Source organism: Schistocerca cancellata, chromosome 4, assembly GCF_023864275.1.
Source record: "Schistocerca cancellata isolate TAMUIC-IGC-003103 chromosome 4, iqSchCanc2.1, whole genome shotgun sequence".
Classification (NCBI taxonomy): Eukaryota; Metazoa; Arthropoda; class Insecta; order Orthoptera; family Acrididae; genus Schistocerca; species Schistocerca cancellata.
In genome coordinates, this window is record NC_064629.1 from 667,420,108 (window position 1) to 667,443,858 (window position 23,751).

The 23,751-nt window shown below is 39.5% G+C and overlaps 1 protein-coding gene across 1 annotated transcript in view; it reads left to right on the top strand.

Annotated features, from left to right (window-relative positions):
* Positions 1-23,751, top strand: part of LOC126184375 (palmitoleoyl-protein carboxylesterase NOTUM) — a 328,408-nt gene that overhangs the window by 238,823 nt on the left and 65,834 nt on the right. Inside the window, exons 9-10 of the mRNA XM_049926760.1 lie at positions 5,682-5,962; positions 22,129-22,267. Of these exons, the coding sequence (XP_049782717.1) occupies positions 5,682-5,962; positions 22,129-22,267 (420 nt within the window). The remainder of the gene's footprint in view (positions 1-5,681; positions 5,963-22,128; positions 22,268-23,751) is intronic.

The window sequence follows — 23,751 nt, forward strand, 5'->3', positions numbered from 1 at the left end:
AAAGCAGGTGCTGACAGATGTGATATTACTGAACAGTTAGTATAATGGGCCTGATATTACTGAACAGTTAGTATAATGGGCCATGGTTGCAAAATACTGACACAAATTATTTACAGAAGCATGGAAAAACCTCAAGGAAGAACAGTTTTGGTTCTGGAGGAATATAAGAACACATGAGGCAATACTAACTCTACGAGTTATCTTAGAATTTAGTTTAAAGAAAGGCAAACCTTTGTTTATAACATTTGTAGGCTTAGAAAAAGCTTTTGACTACTCTGATTGGAACACATTTTTGAGATTCTGGAGGTATCAGGGGCCAGTTGAAGCGAGTGAAAGGTAATTTACAACTTGCAAAGTAACTAGACTACAGTCATAAGTGTTGAGGAACATGAAAGGAAAGCAGAAGTTGAGGAGTGAGATAGGGTTACAGGCTACCCCAATATTATTCAGTCTGTACATTGAGTAAACAGTATGGAAAATCAAAGGAAAAGTTTAAGAAGGGAATAAGTCAGGAAGAATAAATTAAAACTTTTGCATTTTCCAGTGACACTGTAATTATGTAAGAGACAGCAAAGGTCTTTAAAGAGCAGTTGAACAGAATGGATCGTGTCCTGGAAAGAGGGTATAAGATGAGCATCAACAAAATTAATATATGGATAATCGAATATATTCGAATTAGCCAGAAAATGGTGACGAAATTAGATTAGGAAATGAGGCTCTAAAAGTAGTAAATGAGTTTTGTTATTTGGGGAGCAAAATAACTAATGATGGCCAAAGTAAAGAGAATACAAAATGCAGAGTAGCTATAGCAAGGAAAGTATTTCTGGAAAGTAGGATTTTGTTAACAGTGGATATAAATTTAATTTTCAGGAGTCTTTTCTGAAGGTATATGTCTGTAGTCTAGTCTTATATGGAAATGAAACGTAGATGATAAGCAGTATAGAGAAACAGAGAATAGGAGCTTTTGGTATGTTGTGTTCCAGATGAATGATGAAGGTTATATGCGTAGAGCAAATAATTAATGAAGAATTGGGGAGAAAAGAAATTAATGGTACAACTTGACTAAAAGAAGGAACTGGTTGATAGGGCACATTCTGAGGCATCAAGGAATTGTCATTTTGGCACTAGAGGGAAGTGTGCAGGGTAAAAATTGTAGAGAGAGACCAAAGCATGAATACAGTAAGTAAGTCCAAATGGATGTAGGTTGCAGTAGTTATTCGAAAATGAAGAGGCTTGGACAGGTTAGACTGGCACTGAGAGCTGCATCAAAGCAGTCTTTAGACTAAAGACTACAACAACATAATAGGCATTTATGATGGATATGTCATTGGTTATTTGGCATTAGAGTTAACATTAGTTTACTTTTCTCCAAATATTTTCAGATCTGGATTGCAGTGAAAACAGGGCACAATAGTGCAAATGTTGACGCTATGCACTGATGAGCCAAAAAATTGTGACCACCTGCTTAATATCTTGTTTGTCTTTGGAACGGAATAAATCACTGATTCTGCATATCAGGGTTCTGACAGTTTTTGGGAGTTTTGTGGAGGTATGTGGCATTAGATGTCTCTGTACAGCTGATGTAATTAATGTAAATAATGGACCACTGATTTGCATATGCAGTGATGGCACCTGATAGTGACCCAGATGGGTTCTATAGGATTTACATCAGGTGAATTTGGTCTGCAAGACATCAAGATGAATTCACTATATTGCTCCTCAGATCACTGTAGCATGGTTCTGACTCTGAGACATGAACAATTATGCTGCTGAAATGTGACATTGCCACTGGGGAAGACATTAAGCATGAAAGGATGCAGATGCATGTGGTTCACAGTTGCCAGCATGTCTTCAATTACTGCCACAAATCCCATGCAAGTGCAGGATAATTTTCCCATATAGCATAATACTGCTCCCACCAGCCTGCACCCATTGTGCACTGCATGTTTTGAGCCACTGTTCACCTCAATGACAACATTTGTGGAGATGACCATCGACCTAGTGTAGCAAAAATGTGATTCACTTGAAGAGCTGACATGATTCCATTGATTGATGGTCAAATCCCAATGGTCCTGTGCACACTGCAATCATAATTGGTGATGTTGTTGGGTCAACATGTGGACAGGAGTGGTCTGCTGTGGAGCTCCATGTTCAAAATCTACAATAAATGGGGTGCTCTGAAAAACGTGCGTGCACCACCAGTGTGCTCTTTTGGCAGAGATGCCACAGATCACCATCTATCCTACTTTACAGAGCAGACAAACCTTCAGTCCCCATGTTCTGTGGAGAGTCATGGACGTTCAACTTTTAGGAGCGTAGTGGTAGTTTTACTCTCCTCCTACCTCTTTGTGTAGGTTCTCATGACAGTATCATGCGAACATTCGATCAGCTTCACTGTTTTCAAGATACTTGGTCATAGGCTGTGTGTAATGATAATCTGCCCTTTGTCAATACATTTCCCCATTTTCAGCCCATATCTTTTCTAGGGTGATCCCCCATCCATGTCTGCTCCACTTATATACTTTTGTTAGCGCATCACATCCCCACAGTGCTACCAGGCAGCATCCAATGTTGCAATGGGCGGTGGTCATAATGTTTTGGCTTATCAGTGTATGCCATGTGCCTTGTTTCCATTTGCTCACAGTACCTGCAATCAACAATGGTAATGCACTCATTACCTCGTTGCTCCCAAGTTTGCATTCAGTACTGTCCAGGGTTTTATTTTCCATCAGTGTTAGTTATTCATTAATAGTGATACACTGCAGTACTATGGACAGGTTTACTAATGATGTGCCCAGTATGCATCTCATGTATGAGTTTATTAAATGCAGTGGAAGAGTGGCACAATGATGCTGAGCTGTTTCCATACCAACAGTAAGCACAGCACAGAACATTTGCAACTGTACATATGTGCCTACGAGAAACTGGATCCCTTTGCATTAGAATGGAAGATACTGCTTGTGTGAGGTCCACTCACACCTAATATGGAAAAAAATGTATTACACGTGATTGTTGACAATCCTTCTTACAGTAGTTGCCGCATCGCCAGAACTCTGAACACTAGCCAATCAACTGTTCTGAGAGTCTTACATGAACAACAACTGCTCCTGAATCATCCAGCAGAGGTACAATCGTTGCAGCCAGCAAATTTCTCAATCCAAGTGGCATTAGAGAAAAATTGGTTTCTACAGCAATGTACAGAAAATTCCAATTTTCCTGCTTTCATGTTACTTACAGATGAGGCAGTGTTTACAAGAGAGGGCATGTTCAACAACAGGAATAGCCATGAATGGGATGAAAAAATCCACATGCACTGGTGTGTCAGTCCTATCAACACATGATTACTGCAGTTATCAACGATTTTGTGGTCGGACCTTACCTACATCCTGATACGATGAATGGAGTCATGTACAAGAAATTTTTTCAAAATATCCTCCCATAGTTACTAGAAGATAAGCCACTGAGAATTTGTCAGCTTTTGTGCTTTCAACATGATGGGGCACCAGCACACTTTGCATTTAACGTGAGGAACCACATTGAAGAACAGTTTGGGTGACAATGGATTTGTCACAGTGGTCCTGTTCCATAGCCAGGCCAGTCACCAGATATGACACCAGTGGACTTCTTCTTGTGCATGTGGAGAACCTAGTTTATGAGACTCTGGTCAATAGTTGCACAGACTGGTTTTCTAGGATTATCACAGCTGTGGAAGTAGTATGCCAAATTCCTGGAATTGTCAAGAGTGTAAAAAACTTGGTGGTGCATGATTGTACACTCTGCTGTGATCATGATGGGTGAAATCATGAACAGTACATGTAAGGGAACAGTTCTGCATTTGTTACATGACAATGACACAACAGACTGAACACACTGTGATGAAAGCGTAGGCTACATATTTCATCTGAGGGTTTTGAATTAGTCCGTGTTGTGTGTTGTACATTTTGGTTATTGCATATTACAGGCTCCTCCACTATTTTGAAGGTATTTTAACAGAAAAAGGGTGATTACAGTAACAAACTGAATAAATCATTATTATATTATGACTCTGTAACAAGCGGCCAGAGACTGTGTGGCCCCTTACACCATAATACTCAGAAGGTATTGCTTAACAACTGAATAGCCCCTGATGATATATATGGTTTTTTTGTAAGGTAGATCTGTAAATCTCTCCTTTTTTCCAAGTAAATCCTTAAAATTAGTTACTGAAGCTTTCCTTTATCTCTCAAAGAGATAACAGTTTCCAGTAGCTGTTTCTGCTGGATAATCATGTTGTGTCATAGAGATTCTTATGATTTCTCCTCATCTTTTAATATACAGTTTTTTAACTATGCCATCATAAAACAATAGCAATATCATACTTATTAAAAAAGAAAGTGCTAAGCTGATCTGGAATGTTTTTGGAATAAAAAAAATCATGACTGAATTAAATATTGATAACAATCCTGAACATTTGTGTAGTAGCCTAATAATGTTTCTGGTAAAATTTGTTTAGTTTTACTTTTCAGTTTTGTATAAAAGACAATAAGATATATAATAGTGCTGCAGTTGCCTAGTACATTATCTTTTTAATAGGAGATAAGAAAAAGAATTATTTAAATGCTTGTTTGAATATGGGAAACAATTTTACAAATACAATACTCTTCCTATTCCTAAGAGTGTGGCTGGTATTTTATTTTAAGTAAAAAATTTGCCTTTTTTCAGGTGGATGAATTTGGTCTCAGTTTGCTGAGTGATCATAATGAGGTGCTGAATTATTTTTAACATTTATTGATAATCTTTGTTTACAGCATTCTGGTATTGGCGAAATTTTAGGATAGAATGTCATCACCACATACCTTGTTAGTGATGTTTTAAACATTGCACAGAAAATATAGGAAAGTGAACAGTTTCTTACATTTTGTATTAAGTAATGCATAAAGCTTCTGTAGAGATAAGCTGTCCTTGTCACAAATAATTTAATATTAACCCCCGAGTGGGCATACCTATGTATAATGCGTGCCAACCACAAATAACATTTTCTTGTATCATTCCACAGCTGTGTTACAATTGTGAGCCCATATCTATTCCTTCATTATTACTTCAGCTAACACTGTGATAAGTTGTGTTGTCATATGGCCAAGAGAGAAGCAGTAATATAAAATAAATAGCATGCTATGTGAGAAAAAATTAATGATTCATGAAAGAAAATTACCCATATTTTGAGGTAATGGTAACAGGACAATCCCCAAATGAGGCAGGTGTCTACAAAATAATCAGTTATCGAATAAGCAGTTGGCTCTGAACTGATGCAACTGCACTCTTTAATGCTTTGAGTGGGTCATTACTTTGGAGTGACACTCCCATCTGGTAACAAAGAGATATAATGAAAGTTTATTTTATTATTGTTTAGTTAAAGAGTGATTTAGCTCATCTAATGTAAGTTTATTTTATCAATGTTTAATTAAACTAAGTTTAAACTGTGATATTGCTCATACATGTGCACCTTGGTAACATAAAGACAGCTATTTTTGACATGTTTATAAAGTACACCACATAACTGCTTGTGTTCTAAAAAATGGCATATTATGCCCACTCAAGGATTAATGGAATTTTGTTGTTATTTTTTAATGTTAGTGGTTGATTTGTTCTTTTTTAAAATATGTGGATAAAAAAGTTTTAATTGATAGTTCATTTTATTTCAGTGCTGGTGGAACTGGAGTCATAGTCAACCTTGATGTAGTCAAAGATTATTTACACAACAAAGTTGGCTTGCAGCAAATAGAAGTGAGAGGTGTTTCTGATTCTGGGTGGTTTCTGGACAGAGATCCTTACATCGGCAATGCACAAAGTCAAACCTCATCAGTAACGGTGCGCAAAGGGCTGGCATTGTGGCAAGGCCAACTGCCTGCTCGTTGTGTTCAGAAATATTCAAGTGATCCGTGGAACTGCTACTTTGGGTACAGGTCATACCCAATGTTATCAGGTAAGCAATGGTCAAAAGAAATGAAGAACTGAACATAAACTCTGAGCCACCTTGTTTCTTTAGGATTTTTCTTTTTTGTGATTGTTAAAACCACCACCACAATACAAAATAAGAGCTATCTTTATCTGATAAACAAAGCAGCAAACAACGTGATAGCCAACTAGGCTTGACTGATAGCAATATCTTTGATACTCCTGGGGCTAATAAGTTCAAAATGGCTTCTTTCACCTCACCAGTTTATGGAGCCAAGTATCTAACTCATGGAATTATGCTCTGCTACAAACAACACTGCTGGAGGAACATCCACAACTGAGCATTATAGTAGAGATTGAAATTACCACTTCAGTTGTAAGGTTTGTTTTTTATTTTTCAGTGCTTAGACCATGACTGGTTTCAGTCTGCTGTGTGCTTATCATCAGGTGTGATACTGAAACTTACCAAGAGACCAAACCTAATACTAATTTTTACACACAGCTGTACTCATGAGAAAACAAAAATGGAGTACCATATAACATTTTATAGGAAACAACAGTCAGGCTAAGTGTCATAAAATGTAAGTCAAAGCCAAAGCAACACCAGGCAATAAACAGACAACTGCCTGGGTAAAGAAGTATGGGATGAACACCAGGACACTTACGTTTTGTGCTGTGATGCTGAGCTACACAGTGGAGAGTATAGGACATGGCATACCACCAGCAAGTGCAAAGCAAGAAGTAGTGTACATGAAGGGGGAAGTGAACTAGTAAATCACATTGGCAAAAGTACTGCCATCTGTTGATGGGAAGAATAACACAGGGCCAACTAGCCCAGGCCAGTTTATAAATAAACTGTCACTGGCTTCCAGTTAGAAGTTTTACTACAGTTCTGTACTAACACTGTTACAGTACATTCCTTTACCATTCATAATGTACTCATCACACTTTTCATGCAGTTTTTTTGTAATTTTTTTCCTTTTTGTGTGTAAATCATTAATTCAAATTGTGAAAGGCCTGGCTAGTTAGTCCTGCATTAGTCTTCCTGTCAACAGACAGCAATACTTTTGCCAATCTGGTTTACCAGTCTACTTCCTCCTTCGTGTATGCTATTCCATGCTCTGTACTTGCTATTGGTATGCTGCATCCTATAATCTCCATTATGGGGCTTGGGGTCGCAGCACAAAATGTAAATGTCCTGGTGTTCATTCCATACTTCTTTACCCAGGCAGTTATTCATTGTATCGTTTGGTTTCACTTTGACTTTTACTTACGTTTAACTACACCTAGCCCGACCACCATTTTATAAAACTGTTGTATAGTACTCCTTTTTGGTTTTCTCATGTGTACCATTGCATGTAAAAACCATTATTAGCCTTGGTCTCTTGTTTATGTTCAGAATCATACCTGATGATGGTCATGCAATAGCCCAAAATTGGTTAGGGTCTAAGCATTGGAAAATAGAGAAGACCTTACAACTGAAGTGATATTTTCAGTCTCTACTACGCTGTGCTAATCCCTTCAGCAAATACTTATTTAAAAATAGCAGTGTGATAGATTTATTAATAAAACTATTCAGACATAACTCAGGCTTCTTCAGAGGTCATAGTGCAGTCAGATAATAGATCAGATTAATACTTGATGACAGGTCACCATGATGTTAAGCTGACAGTTATGATGCACAAAAACTAATGCTCATAGAAAATCTATCAATGTGATATTTTAGGTTATCATTTAAATGCTTTCTCTTGCACATATTATACGATTAAAGTTCAGTTTTGGAAAACCTATCTTGAAATGTGATTTATGGAATTAGTTAAGTAATTTAATGGGTGCACAGATATAAAGAATTAACAAAGTTTTTATTTGCACCTACACTTCACACTGTAATGGCTCTGATAATCAAACACACTGTATAAACGCACTGATCCAAAAATCAAACTGATAAAACTACAAATCAATGTGTACTTCAGAGAAATGTGGCCAGCCAATGTGACTTTTTGCTCATTACTTTTGTGGGATTGACACTAGTGATCTTGAGATATCATAACATTTTAGCATAGATTCATATCCTATGGGTAATGGGTAATAACTGGTTAGCTGTATTGAACAAAATATTTAGAAGATATGAAGAAACTTGACATTTGTGAGCATTGTAATGGACAAATTCCACTTATGATAGGTTGAATTCTCATTATGTATAGCATGCAACTTTGACCCATATATATAATTTAAGGATATTCAGTAAGTAATGCAACACATTTATTTCTGAAAGTCGGTTTGTTTTATTCAGGATTCCAATACACCACATTATTCCCTGCTCTTTTGGCTACAAAACCCTATTTTTCAACATAATCTCCATTGAATGTGATGGCCTTATTCCACCTTGCTGGAAGGACATGTATGCCCGCATGGTACCATTCTATTGGTCGATGTCAGAGCCAACATCTTGCTGCATCAATAACCTCCCCATCATCTATATACTGTTTCCCATGGAGGGCATGCTCCATTGGGCCAAACAGATAGAAATTGGAACGTGAGGGATTTGGTCCGTAGGTTGAACGAGGAAGAATAGACCAATGAAGTTTTGTGAGCATCTTTTGGATGTGAAGACTTGTGTGGGCGTGTGTGTTGTAATGAAGAAGGATAAGTTAGTTAGCATATTTTTGGTGATGAACATGCTGAAGTCATTTCTTCAATTTCCTGAGGATTCACTTCAAGAGTTGATAGTTGCACTATAAGGGAGCACGTCTAACAGAATAACCACTTCAGAATACCAGAAGATCATCGCCATGACTTTACTGGCTGAGGGCATGGCCTTGAACATTTTTTTGGTGGAGAGGTAGTGTGGTGCCACTTCATGGATTACCATTTCATTTCTGTGTTTCAACGCCTGTGATGATGTTGAAGAAAAAGTTGTCACAGTCAGCTTCATAATGTGGGAGCAGTTCCACACAGATGGTCTTTAATCACTCTTTATGGTCTTCTGTCAGGCAATGAGGAACCCAGTGGGCACACACTGGTTGACAAGTGTGTCAGCATTGCTGATGGATATGTCCAGTTGAGCAGCAAGGTGTCTGATTGCAATCTCTCGATCATCTTGAATGAGAGTGTCCACACATTTCAACATTGCAGGAATCACAGCTGTGTATGTTGCTAGCCAGCATTCAGGAGATCAGACAGGTTTGCATATAATGACAGATGCCTCGCCCAGTGACTCACCATGGTTTTGATCACTGCCAGGACATTCTGCAATTCCCTATGAATATCTGTAATCCTCTGATTTTCCACCAGAAGAAACTCAATGATAACTCTCTCCTTAGAATGCACTTCCATTACAGATTCCATTTTGAAGGCTACATATAGCGCCACCACCTATCGGAACTTCATGAAACTATAGGGGGCTGAAGAAGGTTTCAGAGCTCAACTTGCTGCCCTTTTCTCAGGCAACACCACATTTCAACAGGACAGTGTCATGTCATACATGATGAGGAACTGCAAGTCTTATTGGGAGAACAATAGGTAGAAATGCTTTCGTGGCCAACAGGCCAACCTGAAAGGTCGTGATATATTACCCATCAAAAGAATCTGGAATATGATTCGTCAGCACCTTGTTTGTCACAGTCCTTCAGGAACCACTGGTATTGCATAGTAGCCTAACATACAATACATGTGGGGATAGAGTGCCCAGGAACATATCCAGCCTCTCACTGATTTCGTGGAATGAGAATCAGAGACTTCAGCTGCAGCATGTGGGGCTTCATGCCATTTGGTATTCTCAGACATACACTGTAGTGACAAAAGTCATGGGATATCTCCTAATACTGTGTCGGACCTCCTTTTGCCCGGTGTAGTGCAGGACTCAATGTGGCATGGACTCAACAAGGGATTCATACTGGACAATCTGGGTGATCTAATCATTTGCTTGAACTCTCCAGAATGTTTTTAAAACCAATAGCACACAGTTGTGACCCAGTGACATGGTGCTTTATCATCATTAAAAATTCCATCCTTGTCTGGGAACATTAAGTCCATGAATGGCAGTAAATGGTCTCCAAGTAGTCAAACATAATCATTTCCAGTTAATGATTGGTTTGGTTTGACCAGAGGACCCAGCCCATTTCACATAAACACAGCCTACACCATTATGGAGTCACCACTGGCTTGCAAAGTGCCTTGTTGACAACATGGGTCCATGACTTCACGGGATCTGTGCCACACTTGAACCCTACCATCAGCTCTTACCAACTGCAACTGTAACTCATGTGACCTGGCCATAGTTTTCCAGTCACCTTAAGTCCAACCAATATGATTATTAGCCCAAGAGAGGTGCTGCAGACAATGTTGTGCTGTTAGCAAAGGCACTCGCATCGGTTGTCTACTGCCATAGCCCATTAACACTAAATTTTGCCATACTGTCCTAATGTATGTGTTCATTGTATGTCCCTCATTGTTTTCTGTGGTCATTTCATGCAGTGTTGCCATTGGCCACTATGTTGTCCATGGTGAGAGGTAATGTCTGAAATTTGGTATTTTCAGCACATTTTTAATGCTGTGGATCTCAGAATATTGAATTCCCTAATGATTTCTGAAGTGAAATGTCCTGTGCATCTAGCTCCAACTACCATTCCACATGCAAAGTCTATTAATTTCCTTTGTGCAACCATAATCACATTGGAAACCTTTTAATGTGAATCATGTGAGTACAAATGACAGCTCCACCAATGGGCTCCCCTATAATACCTGGTGTATGTGATACTACCACTATATATGTGCATATCACTATCCTGTGACTTTTGTCACCTCAGTATGTAGTTCTGAAGCATCAATAATTTGTGTATTGTCATCTACCTGATATGTAGTCTGAAGTCATTTCTGTCATCACAGTTTTCGCTAACTCCTGTGTGTTATGGCCACTGTAATCCAAGAAATATACAGGGTGACTTTTCCCACCATATACAAACTCTAGGGACTGATCGATGAAAGGATACAGAACAAAAAAGGTCTCATGACATATGTCTGGAAATGCATAGTTTCCATGTTAGAGACCATTTATTCAGTCATTCAGAGACTGCAGTCTAATTCACTCTGTACCATGCAGCCACAGTTACAGTATGTGTTGAAAATGGTTTCCATGTGCCTCAATGCATGTGCATATGCGCTCTAGCATGTTCTGTCTCACACGTTCACATTGGTCAGGCTGCATCTGAACAGAGTCAAAGGCAGCATGAATATGCTACTCCAGTGTCTCCATGTCTGGAATATGCTCTGCATAAATGATACTTTCAGGATGGCCCTATAACCCTAAATTGCACAGGTTTAGATCCGGTGAATGAGCAGGCCATCCAACTGGACTGCTTGTCCGATCCATTGATCAGGGAAGAAATGATGTGTCCGGATGTTAACAGCCAAGTGGGCTGGAGCACCATCATGTAGCAGCCACATAACCCTTTGAATCATCAATGGCATTTCTTCCAGCAGGGGGGCAAAGTCATCTGCAAGAAGAGCTGATAGTTCCTGTCTGTTAGGCAAATGGAAGGAACACTCGTTCCAAAATATGGTTGCCAATTATCTCGGCCCATACATTCTGGCTGCACCGATGCTAATGATTCACTGTCACTATACCATGGGGGTTATGCATACTATTGCAGAGATGACTGTTATGAAATTTGAAGATACCACTCTGCGTAAAGGTGGCCTCATCTGTGAATATGATGGATGACACAGATCCCAGAATCTTTGTTGCCTGTTTGAGAAACCAGTGACAAAACTGTTCCTGATGTGGAAAGTCTGTTGCTAGTACGCCCCGTACACACTGTATGTGATAAGGGTAGTAACAATTGTCATGGAGAATGTTCTACACATTCGTCTGTCTTACCCTATACTGGTAGGTCAACTTTCTGGTACTGACATGGTGTTAATCATATTTTCCTCCAAGTCTGGTGTCCAAAAATTTTGGCTATGCCCTTCAGGGCCTGCTTCCTGAAATAATCCTGTCTCAGTCAAATGGTGAACCACTGTTGCAAACATTGAATGTTTTGGTTGTTGTCAGTGGGTATAGGACTCCTGATAGAACCTTGCTGCCCACTGTCCATTGCCATTTACCTTTCCGTAAGTAAACACCATGTCGGTCAGCTCTCAATTCAAATACGGAAACATTGCGTTCAACGCTGTATCACATCCAATACGAGGTGAGTCAACAAGAGGTGTGAATCAGACACAACATTACCAATTACTATGGCAGAAGATGGTGCTAGGACATGATGATGGAGGAACAGTACCACCCTCTACGAGGAAACTGTGCATACTGTAACTGTGGCTGCATGGTACAGCGTGTATTAGACCGCAGTCTCTGTAACGAAGTTTGATTGAACAAGTGATCTCTAGTATGGAAATCATGCATTTCTGGATATAAGTTTATTAGACATTTTTTGTTCCATAGCCTCTCACCAATAAATCCCTAGAGTTTGTACACGGTGGAAAAAATCACCCTGTATTGGCAATTATAAAAAATTCTTATACTCTTTGAGTATCCAGGTGGATAATTCTGAATGTGTCCAGTGTAGTCTCAATACACATGTCTGATGGAGTTCATTGTTACACCTGAGATTGTAATCTGGATAAAATCAATAACCAAGTAACTTAATTGTTCAGTTTAATGATACACTTGAGACAAGGTTTCTGTTAATTGGGAGACTAAGAAATGTGATAAATGTGACTACATACGTTTTAGGAATGCTAAATATTTTTAAGCTATGTTATTCTCAAAACTGAAAAGACATTAATTGTTCTACCATATGAATAATTATGCTGTGTTGCAAAGTGATATTATTATTTCTGCTGTAGATAATACAAGGGTTGTCCAGAAAGTAATACACCACATTTTTTTTATTCAACAATTCTTTATTGAATATAATGAGAATTACACACACAAAAGAATGGGGTTTTATCTACGCAAATTTTTTTTCACGTAATCTCCATCCCGTTCTATGGCTTTCCTGCAGTGCGAAAAAAGGGCATGTATGCCCTGTTGGTACCACTCTTTGTCCTGGTGGCGGAGTCAGTGCTTCACTGTGTGAACTTCCTTTGCTGACTGACAGATGCAGTGCCAATTGCTGAGTCATAATCTACATCTACATTTATACTCCACAAGCCACCCAACGGTGTGTGGCGGAGGGCACTTTACGTGCCACTGTCATTACCTCCCTTTCCTGTTCCAGTCGCGTATGGTTCGTGGGAAGAACGACTGTCTGAAAGCCTCTGTGCTCGCTCTAATCTCTCTAATTTTACATTTGTGATCTCCTCGGGAGGTATAAGTAGGGGGAAGCAATATATTCGATACCTCATCCAGAAACGCACCCTCTCGAAACCTGGCGAGCAAGCTACACCGCGATGCAGAGCGCCTCTCTTGCAGAGTCTGCCACTTGAGTTTGTTAAACATCTCCGTAATGCTATCACGGTTACCAAATAACCTTGTGACGAAATGCGCCGCTCTTCTTTGGATCTTCTCTATCTCCTCCGTCAACCTGATCTGGTACGGATCCCACACTGATGAGCAATACTCAAGTATAGGTCGAACGAGTGTTTTGTAAGCCACCTCCTTTGTTGATGGACTACATTTTCTAAGGACTCTCCCAATGAATCTCAACCTGGTACCCACCTTACCAACAATTAATTTTATATGATCATTCCACTTCAAATCGTTCCGCACCCATCCTCCCAGATATTTTACAGAAGTAACTGCTACCAGTGTTTGTTCCACTATCATATAATCATACAATAAAGGATCCTTCTTTCTATGTATTCGCAATACATTACATTTGACTATGTTAAGGGTCAGTTGCCACTCCCTGCACTAAGTGCCTATCCGCTGCAGATCTTCCTGCATTTCGCTACAATTTTCTAATGCTGCAACTTCTCTGTATACTACAGCATCATCCGCGAAAAGCCGCATGGAACTTCCGACACTATCTACTAGGTCATATATATATATTGTGAAAAGCAATGGTCCCATAACACTCCCCTGTGGCACGCCAGAGGTTACTTTAACGTCTGTAGACGTCTCTCCGTTGATAACAACATGCTGTGTTCTGTTTGCTAAAAACTCTTCAATCCAGCCACGCAGCTGGTCTGATATTCCGTAGGCTCTTACTTTGTTTATCAGGCGACAGTGCGGAACTGTATCGAACGCCTTCCGGAAGTCAAGAAAAATAGCATCTACCTGGGAGCCTGTATCTAATATTTTCTGGGTCTCATGAACAAATAAAGCGAGTTGGGTCTCACACGATCGCTGTTTCCGGAATCCATGTTGATTCCTACATAGTAGATTCTGAGTTTCCAAAAACGACATGATACTCGAGCAAAAAACATGTTTTAAAATTCTACAACAGATCAACGTCAGGGATATAGGTCTATAGTTTTGCGCATCTGCTCGACGACCCTTCTTGAAGACTGGGACTACCTGTGCTCTTTTCCAATCATTTGGAACCTTCCGTTCCTCTAGAGACTTGCGGTACACAGCTGTTAGAAGGGGGGCAAGTTCTTTCGCATACTCTGTGTAGAATCGAATTGGTATCCCATCAGGTCCAGTGGACTTTCCTCTGTTGAGTGATTCCAGTTGCTTTTCTATTCCTTGGACACTTATTTCGATGTCAGCCAATTTTTCGTTTGTGCGAGGATTTAGAGAAGGAAGTGCAGTGTGGTCTTCCTCTGTGAAACAGCTTTGGAAGAAGGTGTTTAGTATTTCAGCTTTACGCTTGTCATCATCATCCCAGAGTGTCTGGACATGCTGTTTCGAGCCACTTACTGATTTAACGTAAGACCAGAACTTCCTAGGATTTTCTGTCAAGTCGGTACCTAGTATTTTACTTTCGAATTCACTGAACGCTTCACGCATAGCCCTCCTTATGCTAACTTTGACATCGTTTAGCTTCTGTTTATCTGAGAGGTTTTGGCTGCGTTTAAACATGGAGTGAAGCTCTCTTTGCTTTTGCAGTAGTTTCCTAACTTTGTTGTTGTACCACGGTGAGTTTTTCCCATCCCTCACAGTTTTACTTGGCACGTACCTGTCTAAAACGCATTTTACGATTGCCTTGAACTTTTTCCATAAACACTCAACATTGTCAGTGTCGGAACAGAAATTTTCGCTTTGATCTGTTAGGTAGTCTGAAATCTGCCTTCTATTACTCTTGCTAAACTTTTTTTATATTCCTATTAACTTCCATATTCAGGGATGCTGCAACGGCCTTATGATCACTGATTCCCTGTTCTGCACTTACAGAGTCGAAAAGTTCGGGTCTGTTTGTTATCAGTAGGTCCAAGATGTTATCTCCACAAGTCTGTTCTCTGTTTAATTGCTCGAGGTAATTTTCGGATAGTGCACTCAGTATAATGTCACTCGATGCTCTGTCCCTTCCACCCGTCCTAAACATCTGAGTGTCCCAGTCTATATCTGGTAAATTGAAATCTCCACCTAAGGCTATAACATACTGAGAAAATTTATGTGAAATGTATTCCAAATTTTCTCTCACTTGTTCTGCCACTAATGCTGCTGAGTCGGGGGGTCGGTAAAAGGAGCCAGTTATTAACCTAGCTCGGTTGGTGAGTGGAACCTCCACCCATAATAATTCACAGGAACTATCCACTTCTACTTCACTACAGGATAAACTACTACTAACAGCAACGAACACTCCACCTCCAGTTGCATGCAATCTATCCTTTCTAAACACCGTCTGTACCTTTGTAAAAATTTCGGCAGAATTTATCTCTGGCTTCAGCCAGCTTTCTGTACCTATAACTATTTCAGCTTCGGTGCTTTCTATCAGCGGTTGAAGTTCCGGTACTTTACCACGCAGCTTCGACAGTTTACAATTACAATACCGATTGCTGCTTGGTCCCCGCATGTCCTGACTTTGCCCCGCACCCGTTGAGGCTGTTGCCCTTTCTGTACTTGCCCGAGGCCATCTAACCTAAAAAACCGCCCAGCCCACGCCACACAACCCCTGCTACGCGTGTAGCCACTTGTTGCGTGTAGTGGGCTCCTGACCTATCCAGCGGAACCCGAAACCCCACCACCCTATGGCGCAAGTCGAGGAATCTGCAGCCCACACGGTCGCAGAACCGTCTCAGCCTCTGATTCAGACCCTCCACTCGGCTCTGTACCAAAGGTCCGTAGTCAGTCCTGTGGACGATGCTGCAAATGGTGAGCTCTGCTTTCATCTCGCTAACGAGACTGGCAGTCTTCACCAAATCAGATAGCCGCCGGAAGCCAGAGAGGATTTCCTCCGATCCATAGCGACACACATCATTGGTGCCGACATGAGCGACCACCTGCAGATGGGTGCACCCTGTACCCTTCATGGCATCCAGGAGGACCCTTTCCACATCTGGAATGACTCCCCCTGGTATGCACACGGAGTGCACTTTGGTTTTCTTCCCCTCTCTTGCTGCCGTATCCCTAAGGGGCCCCATGCATCTGTCCTCATGAATGCCAACATCAGCTCACTGCAACATGTCAGGTGTGACAGCCTTGGGTAGTCTTCCTGACCACTGCAAATCGTGGAGCTCCCCCAAACCGCCTTCTGATGACCTCATCCTCCATGCCCAGCAACTAACTGTACTCCTGTCAACAGCAGATGCTCTATAGACTTTGCACAAGTGTTTGTTAATATTCCCCACATTTTCTTTCTGTGCAGCAAGAAATTCAATGGCAGTACATTGCTTGTAATATGCATCACCTACAGATGCCATTTTGAAACTGTCTTGCAGCTGCACTATCTGCCAGAGATGACAGGAACTTCGCATGCTCACTCAGGAGACTTCAAATTATACATACATAACGTTTCACATTTGTAGCATTGTTTTCGACGAAGAAAAAAAATGTGGTGCATTATTTTCACAGCAACCTTTGTATTAACTGAATTACTGTTCTTTTTAACTGCACTAATAATTAACCACTTAGATCGCAACATGTTTGAAGACACCCAAATGTCATAATGAATACCAAGAAATGACATGTGTAAAAGGCCAGGGGCAGCGGAATTAAGTTAGATAATTTGTTCTATGTTTCATGGATCATTTGCACAACAAATCATCATGTCATGCCATGAGTCATTTTACATTCAAATCACAAATTAATTCATAAATGTGGCTATATATATGCCTCTGACTTTTTTATTCTGTTCTCAATACTGACTGAGGTATTACATGTCATGCATGTTATTTGGTCAGTATTTCCATTTTGATGATGCAAGTTGCAACCCTCTGCTCCTAGGTGACTCCAAATTCTAGTGTGTAACATGGCGGTGTGTAATGTCACGATGTTGGTGCATGAGAAACAGAGTGCTGTAATCTCTGAAAGCACAAATTTTAAGAGTTCTCTTCTTCATTGTGACAATGCCAGATCACATACAACCTCTGTTACAGCTGCAACAATCTGACGCCTTGGGTTCACTGTCATTGATCATTCCCCATACGGTTCCAACTTGGCCCCATCCAATTTTCACCTGTTCCAAAAACTTAAAGAATGACTTTGAGAACTTCACTTTGATAGTGATGACATGGTGCAAGCAGAGGTGAGGTAGTGACTCCATCAACAGAGTCAGATATTCTGCAGAGTCAACAAACTGGTCTCTTCCTGTGAAAAATATGTTCATCACCAGGGTGACTATGTTGAGAAATAAATGCATGGACATGAATAATAAAGGGTGTAGAACATTAATAAAGTTTGCTTTACTTAAAATGCTTTAAGAGTTTTCACATTAACAGTTCATAAGTAAAATTATTTTTTAATTGGAATTTTAAGTGCTCATCCAATAAAGTGCTCCTGAATTAGTCTAGTCTGATACTAATTTTATCGATGTGTGTTAACAGAGACAGTTAAACATGAAGAATGAACAGCAATCCAGCAGCAACTCAGTAGCATTATGTACTTGGCAATAGCCATCAGTGTGGGCCAGGACAGTGCTGTCACTGCTAGAGTACTGGTTATTCTTAAGTGTTTTACTGATGCTGTTAATACATATCAATAAACTGAATATTGAATTCTGCTCTTATCAAATAGGCACGTAGAATTTTCTCTAAAAAAATTATTTTCTTTGTAACAGGAAACAAACACACTTTTTGTCAACACTGGGCATCACTTGAGAGATGTGATAAATACTATTTGTTTGGGCTCACTCTATCTACACAATGAAATAACAAAATTGCAAATATCTGTTGAAATATCAGAGAAAATGCACTTGACATCTATTGGGAGTGACTCCCTGTTTGTGTATATTGTCCACAATTTCTTGTGCTCAAGTCAACCTTAATGTGGAGTAATTAATGTCATTTCTTCTTCTAGTATTGTAATTATGTACATCATTGTTCTTTTCGAATTGCAGTGAGTTAATTGCAACAAACTTCATGAGGGAATAAGTATAGTGTGAAGCAGTAGTCAGACCCTCAAAATGTCCAACTTTGTAAACATTAGGACACTAGACAACAAAACGTTGAAAATTTCAACTTATAATTTAGTAAAGCATGTATGGGGCAGTGTCTCCTACACAGGGGCCACAAATACATCCTTCGAGATTTCAAAGAATTTTCTAATTTTAACACTGACTGTAAAAGTACTTCCTACAAAACACATGTGACTGGTGACATACAGACCAAGTAAACTCCATTTCAGCAATGTTACCAACAAATTGGAAGATATAGTAAATACATTTGCAACACATTTATGGCAACATACTAACAGAGGTCAATCCATGTAACATCCATTTCAGCAGTGCACCAATATTTTGAAAGATAATATCAGTGCATTCACAGCACATTCATTGAGGCAAGACATTAACATGACAAACAGCTTTCACTTCAATGTCAAGAAAAGATGTAGTGGGACACAAATCTATGCTTGGATGTAATAGTAACAGAATCAAGAAACATTTTACCATAAAAGGAAAGTATGAGATAACATACGGAATATAATCTATGAAATCATGTAATAATCACTATTACCAACCATTCAAGCAAGAATTGGTAAGTGCAAAAGGCTGAAGTTTTATAGAAAACTGTGGCAAAGGAATAAACAGAACAAAATGGTCAGTACCAACTATGAACACTATTGTCAGTTACTAGAAAAATAAACTATCCAGCAGGATGAGCTCCAAGACCAAATAGAAATTTAATGCTCCTGCACACAAGGAGAAATTTACAATGTAAATAATCCATAAGCTCAAAGTGTTGAAGAAAGAACAAACAAATAGTAAAATCAAAATTCCCCATCATTTGCATGGAAGAAGTTATAGCATTATGATGGAAAGTGCCTCTCTCAGATTGTACACAAAATTGTGGTTGTAAATGTTTCAGTGTAACCCTCACCTAGCATTTCAAAAATTTCAATTCTTCATTGAACAACCACTCTTGACACCAGCTTACCTAACACAGGGAATACCATATCTGGTGCCAAAAGAATGAAACCTCATTCACCCATTGCATACTTAGGTACAATTTTAAGTTTTCATGCTGTGTAAAAACAAGAAAATGTAAAGACACTTGGTCAAAATAACTCATTGGCAGAAGAATAGAAAGACTGAGTGAAGAAAGTACACCTTATCATATTTTTTGTTGAATCAGAGCAAGATGCACATACTTGGCAAACATCTGTACACTCTTCATTAACTACCAAAAGAAGCATTCAGCTTGGTCAAACACATGTGATTTAGTGATGTGTAGTAATGGAAAGTTCTGCCAGAATGTGATTAATTTAGGAGCAAAGATTACAACTTACTGAATAGTAGAGGCATTGAGTTGTTGACAGAAACATTAAAAACTGAAAACTTGCTAGTTTTGGATGAATCCTTTTTCAAGCTAGAGTGCACACAAATACACATGCATAAGCACAGATGTATATGTGCTATAGCTTGAAAAAGTATTCATCTGCAAGCTAGCAAGCTTTCTGTCTGGCTTTATGTGCCTGTTGTTGACTTAGTGGCTCTACTGTTTGGTGAATTGTTACCTTTAATCCAAAATCATTTATTGATGTGCCATAGCTTTGTGAGACAAAGAGTGAAATAATGAATATAATCTCATATATGATGAAACACTGGTAATATGTAGGTAAGGTGCTACTTTATATATTTTGCCCCTTTAACTGGACAGAACTACATCTGAAATGACTACTAAAATTTAAAAAAAGACACATAAAATACTTGAATAGTATAATCACAAAGAACCTAAAGCATTTGTTGAAATATTGACCATCCTACGCATAAAAGATGGCAGGAGGACCACAGAAGATATTGAGCAACACTATGGAAAGCAAATTTGAAAGTTTAATTAGAAGTAGTAACTACAGACATAAAATACATGCTACTTAATCAAACAAAATCATTTGGAAGAGTATTAAGGTCCAAGACAAATTATTGACACCAGAAAGATAAACTTAATTACAGTACTGGCCATTAAAATTGCCACGCCACGAAGATGACGTGCTACAGATGCGAAATTTAATTGACAGGAAGAAGATGATGTGATATGCAAATGATTAGCTTTTCAGAGCACTCACACAAGGTTGGCGACACCTACTACGTGCTGACATGAGGAAAGTTTCCAACCGATTTCTCATACACAAACAGCAGTTGACCAGCGCTGCCTGGTGAACTGTTGTTGTGATGCCTTGTGTAAGGAGGAGAAATGTGGACCATCACATTTCCGACTTAAATAAAGGTCGGTTGTAGCCTATGATGATTGTGGTTTATCGTATCGCAACATTGCTGCTTGCCTTGGTCGAGATCCAATGACTGTTAGCAGAATATGGAATCGATGGGTTCAGGAGGGTAATACAGAATGCCATGCTGAATCCCAATGGCCTCCTATCACAAGCAGTCGAGATGACAGCCATCTTATCCGCATGAATGTAACGAATCATACAGCCACATCTCGATCCCTGAGTCAACAGATGGGGACATTCCATCTGCACGAACAGTTCGATGACGTTTGCAGCAGCATGGACTATCAGCTCAGAGACCATGGCTGCGGTTACCCTTGACGCTGCATCACAGACAGGACCGCCTGTGATGGTGTACTCAACGACGGTTCTGGGTGCACGAATGGCAAAACGTCATTTTTTCGGATGAATCCAGGCTCTGTTTACAGCATCATGATGGTCGCATCCGTGTTTGGCGACATCACGGTGAACGCACATTGGAAGCGTGTATTCGTCATCGCCACACTGGTGTATCACCCAGCGTGATGGTATGGGGTGCCATTGGTTACACATCTCTGTCACCTCTTGTTCGCACTGACGGCACTTTGAACACTGGATGTTACATTTCAGATGTGCTACAACCCCTGGCTCTACCCTTTATTTGATCCCTGCAAAACCCTACATTTCAGCAGGATAATGCACGACCGCATGTTGCAGGTCCTGTACGGGCCTTTTTGGATACAGAAAATGTTCGACTGCTGCCCTGGCCAGCACATTCTCCAGATCTCTCACCAATTGAAAACGTCTGGTCAATGGTGGCCGAGCAACTGGCTTGTCACAATAAGCCCGTCATTACTCTTGATGAACTGTGGTATCGTGTTGAAGCTGCATGTGCAGCTGTACCTGTACACGCCATCCAAGCTCTGTTTGACTCAATGCCCAGGTGTATCAAGGCCGTTATTACGGCCAAAGGTGGTTGTTCTGGGTACTGATTTCTCAGGATCTATGTACCAAAATTACGTGAAAATATAATCACATGTTAGTTCTAGTATAATATATTTGTCCAATGAATACTCGTTTATCATCTGCATTTCTTCTTGGTGTAGCAATTTTAATGGCCAGTAGTGTATAAACATTACTGCTTGGAGCGTATGGAAAGTACCTCATCCAAGATCATATCAAAATGTGAACACTGAACAACTGGTTCAAGAACATAAGTCCTCACACAGAAACTAAGGAATTTGTGATACTGATAAAAATTCAGGTGTTTGTAATGAGTTATACTGGAAGAACAACATCAAGGAACCATCAGTGAATGATTGCTGTAGGAAATTGTAGCATAGGAAGGATTCTGAAAGTATCTGTAATAAACTTTCATTGCATGAAATATTCATCAGTTGTGGGTAATTTGTTTATGTCTGGTGAAATTAAAAGTTTACATTTACAGTAAATTGTTAATTGTATCAATCAACTGGATATTAATTAATATTTTTCTGTTATTGCAGCTCCATTGTTCGTATTTCAGTGGCTTTTTGATGAGGCTCAAATGACAGCTGATAATGTAGGCATACCTGTGACAAAGCAGCAGTGGGACTACATTTACAAAATGGGAGACAGCCTTCGCACCACATTCCAGAATGTATCGTAAGGCAGTCATCAGTACTTCATGATTTCTATACAAGATGTTTTACTATTATAGGTACAAATATATGGGTGAGTTGAGAACAATGAAAAAAAGAAATAATGCAGAAACCAATGGTATCCCCAATATCACATACTAAGACTGGGTACACAAACACCTTATAAAACAGTCTCAAAGGACACAGATTGCAGATACATACCTGAGGATAAAAACATTACAACAAGTGTTCTGCTTGGTCACCATTCATGTGAAGGCTGGCTTTAGCATTTCTCCTTATAAATATCCGTATGCATTCAAAAATCCCAGGTGTGTTTTGGATACACTGACTACCATCTGCGATGGATTCCTTGAGTTCACTGACACTGTCAATCCAATGAATTCAAGTCTGCAGACCAGGGAAGTCAAGTCATGACCAATGTACATTCTGTCAAAATGCTATTTACCAGTCTTAGATATGCATTATGATGATAAAAATGAAATGATGATAGTTTACCACTTCGTATCTTATGTTTCACTTGTGATGTTTCAAAATGAACATAGCCTCTGACATTAATGGTGTTGTAACATTGGCACCAATGCTCTTGTGTGTAAGTCATATCAGGGAAACTATTGGTTTCTGGATCAATGTTCATTAACATTATTTGCTTGCTCCATTGCCCTCTCCTCACTCATTTTGTTTGTACCTAAAATAGTCAGTCACTCAGTATAATGGCTGAATAAACTAAATCTTTGATATGAATGTACTTGAGAACTTTCTGTGTTTTTCTTGACAATAGTTTATTCATTTGTTCCAATATCAGCTATATGTTTTTTTTATTATTATTTATCTGTATCAGTGATTTAAAAGCACACATCTTGAATGCATCTGATAACGTAAGTATTTATGGGTAATTCTGGTAAATAGGACTGTCACATGAAATAAGTACTAGCAAAAACTAATGGAATACTTAGATTTGTTGCAAGGATTCTGGGAAAGTATGGTGCACCTGTAAACAAAATTCTATACAATATCTATGTCTATGATGGGTATTCAGTTACTAATTAAACATCTTTTAACAGGTCCATTGTATTCAGGATTCCAAGACACTATATTATTCTCCACTATTTAGACTACAAACTCTGTTTTTAAACATAATCTCCATTCAGTGTGATGGCCTTATGCCACTTTTCTGGGAGTACCTGTATGCCTGCATGGCATCACTCTACTGGCTGATGTCAGAGCCAACATCATGCTGCACCATTTGGGCCAAACAGATGGAAGTCAGAAGGTGAGAGATCTGAGCAGTAGGGTTGATGAGGAGAAACAGTCCAGTGAATTTTTGTGAGCTCCTTTCAGGTGCATAGAATTGTTTGAGGCCTTGCATTGTCATGGAAAAGAAGTTCATTTGCATTTTTGTGGTGACAAACACACTGAGGTCATTTTTCCAATTTGTAGTGAGTAGTACAATACATGTCAGAGTTGATCATTGCACCACGAGGGACAACA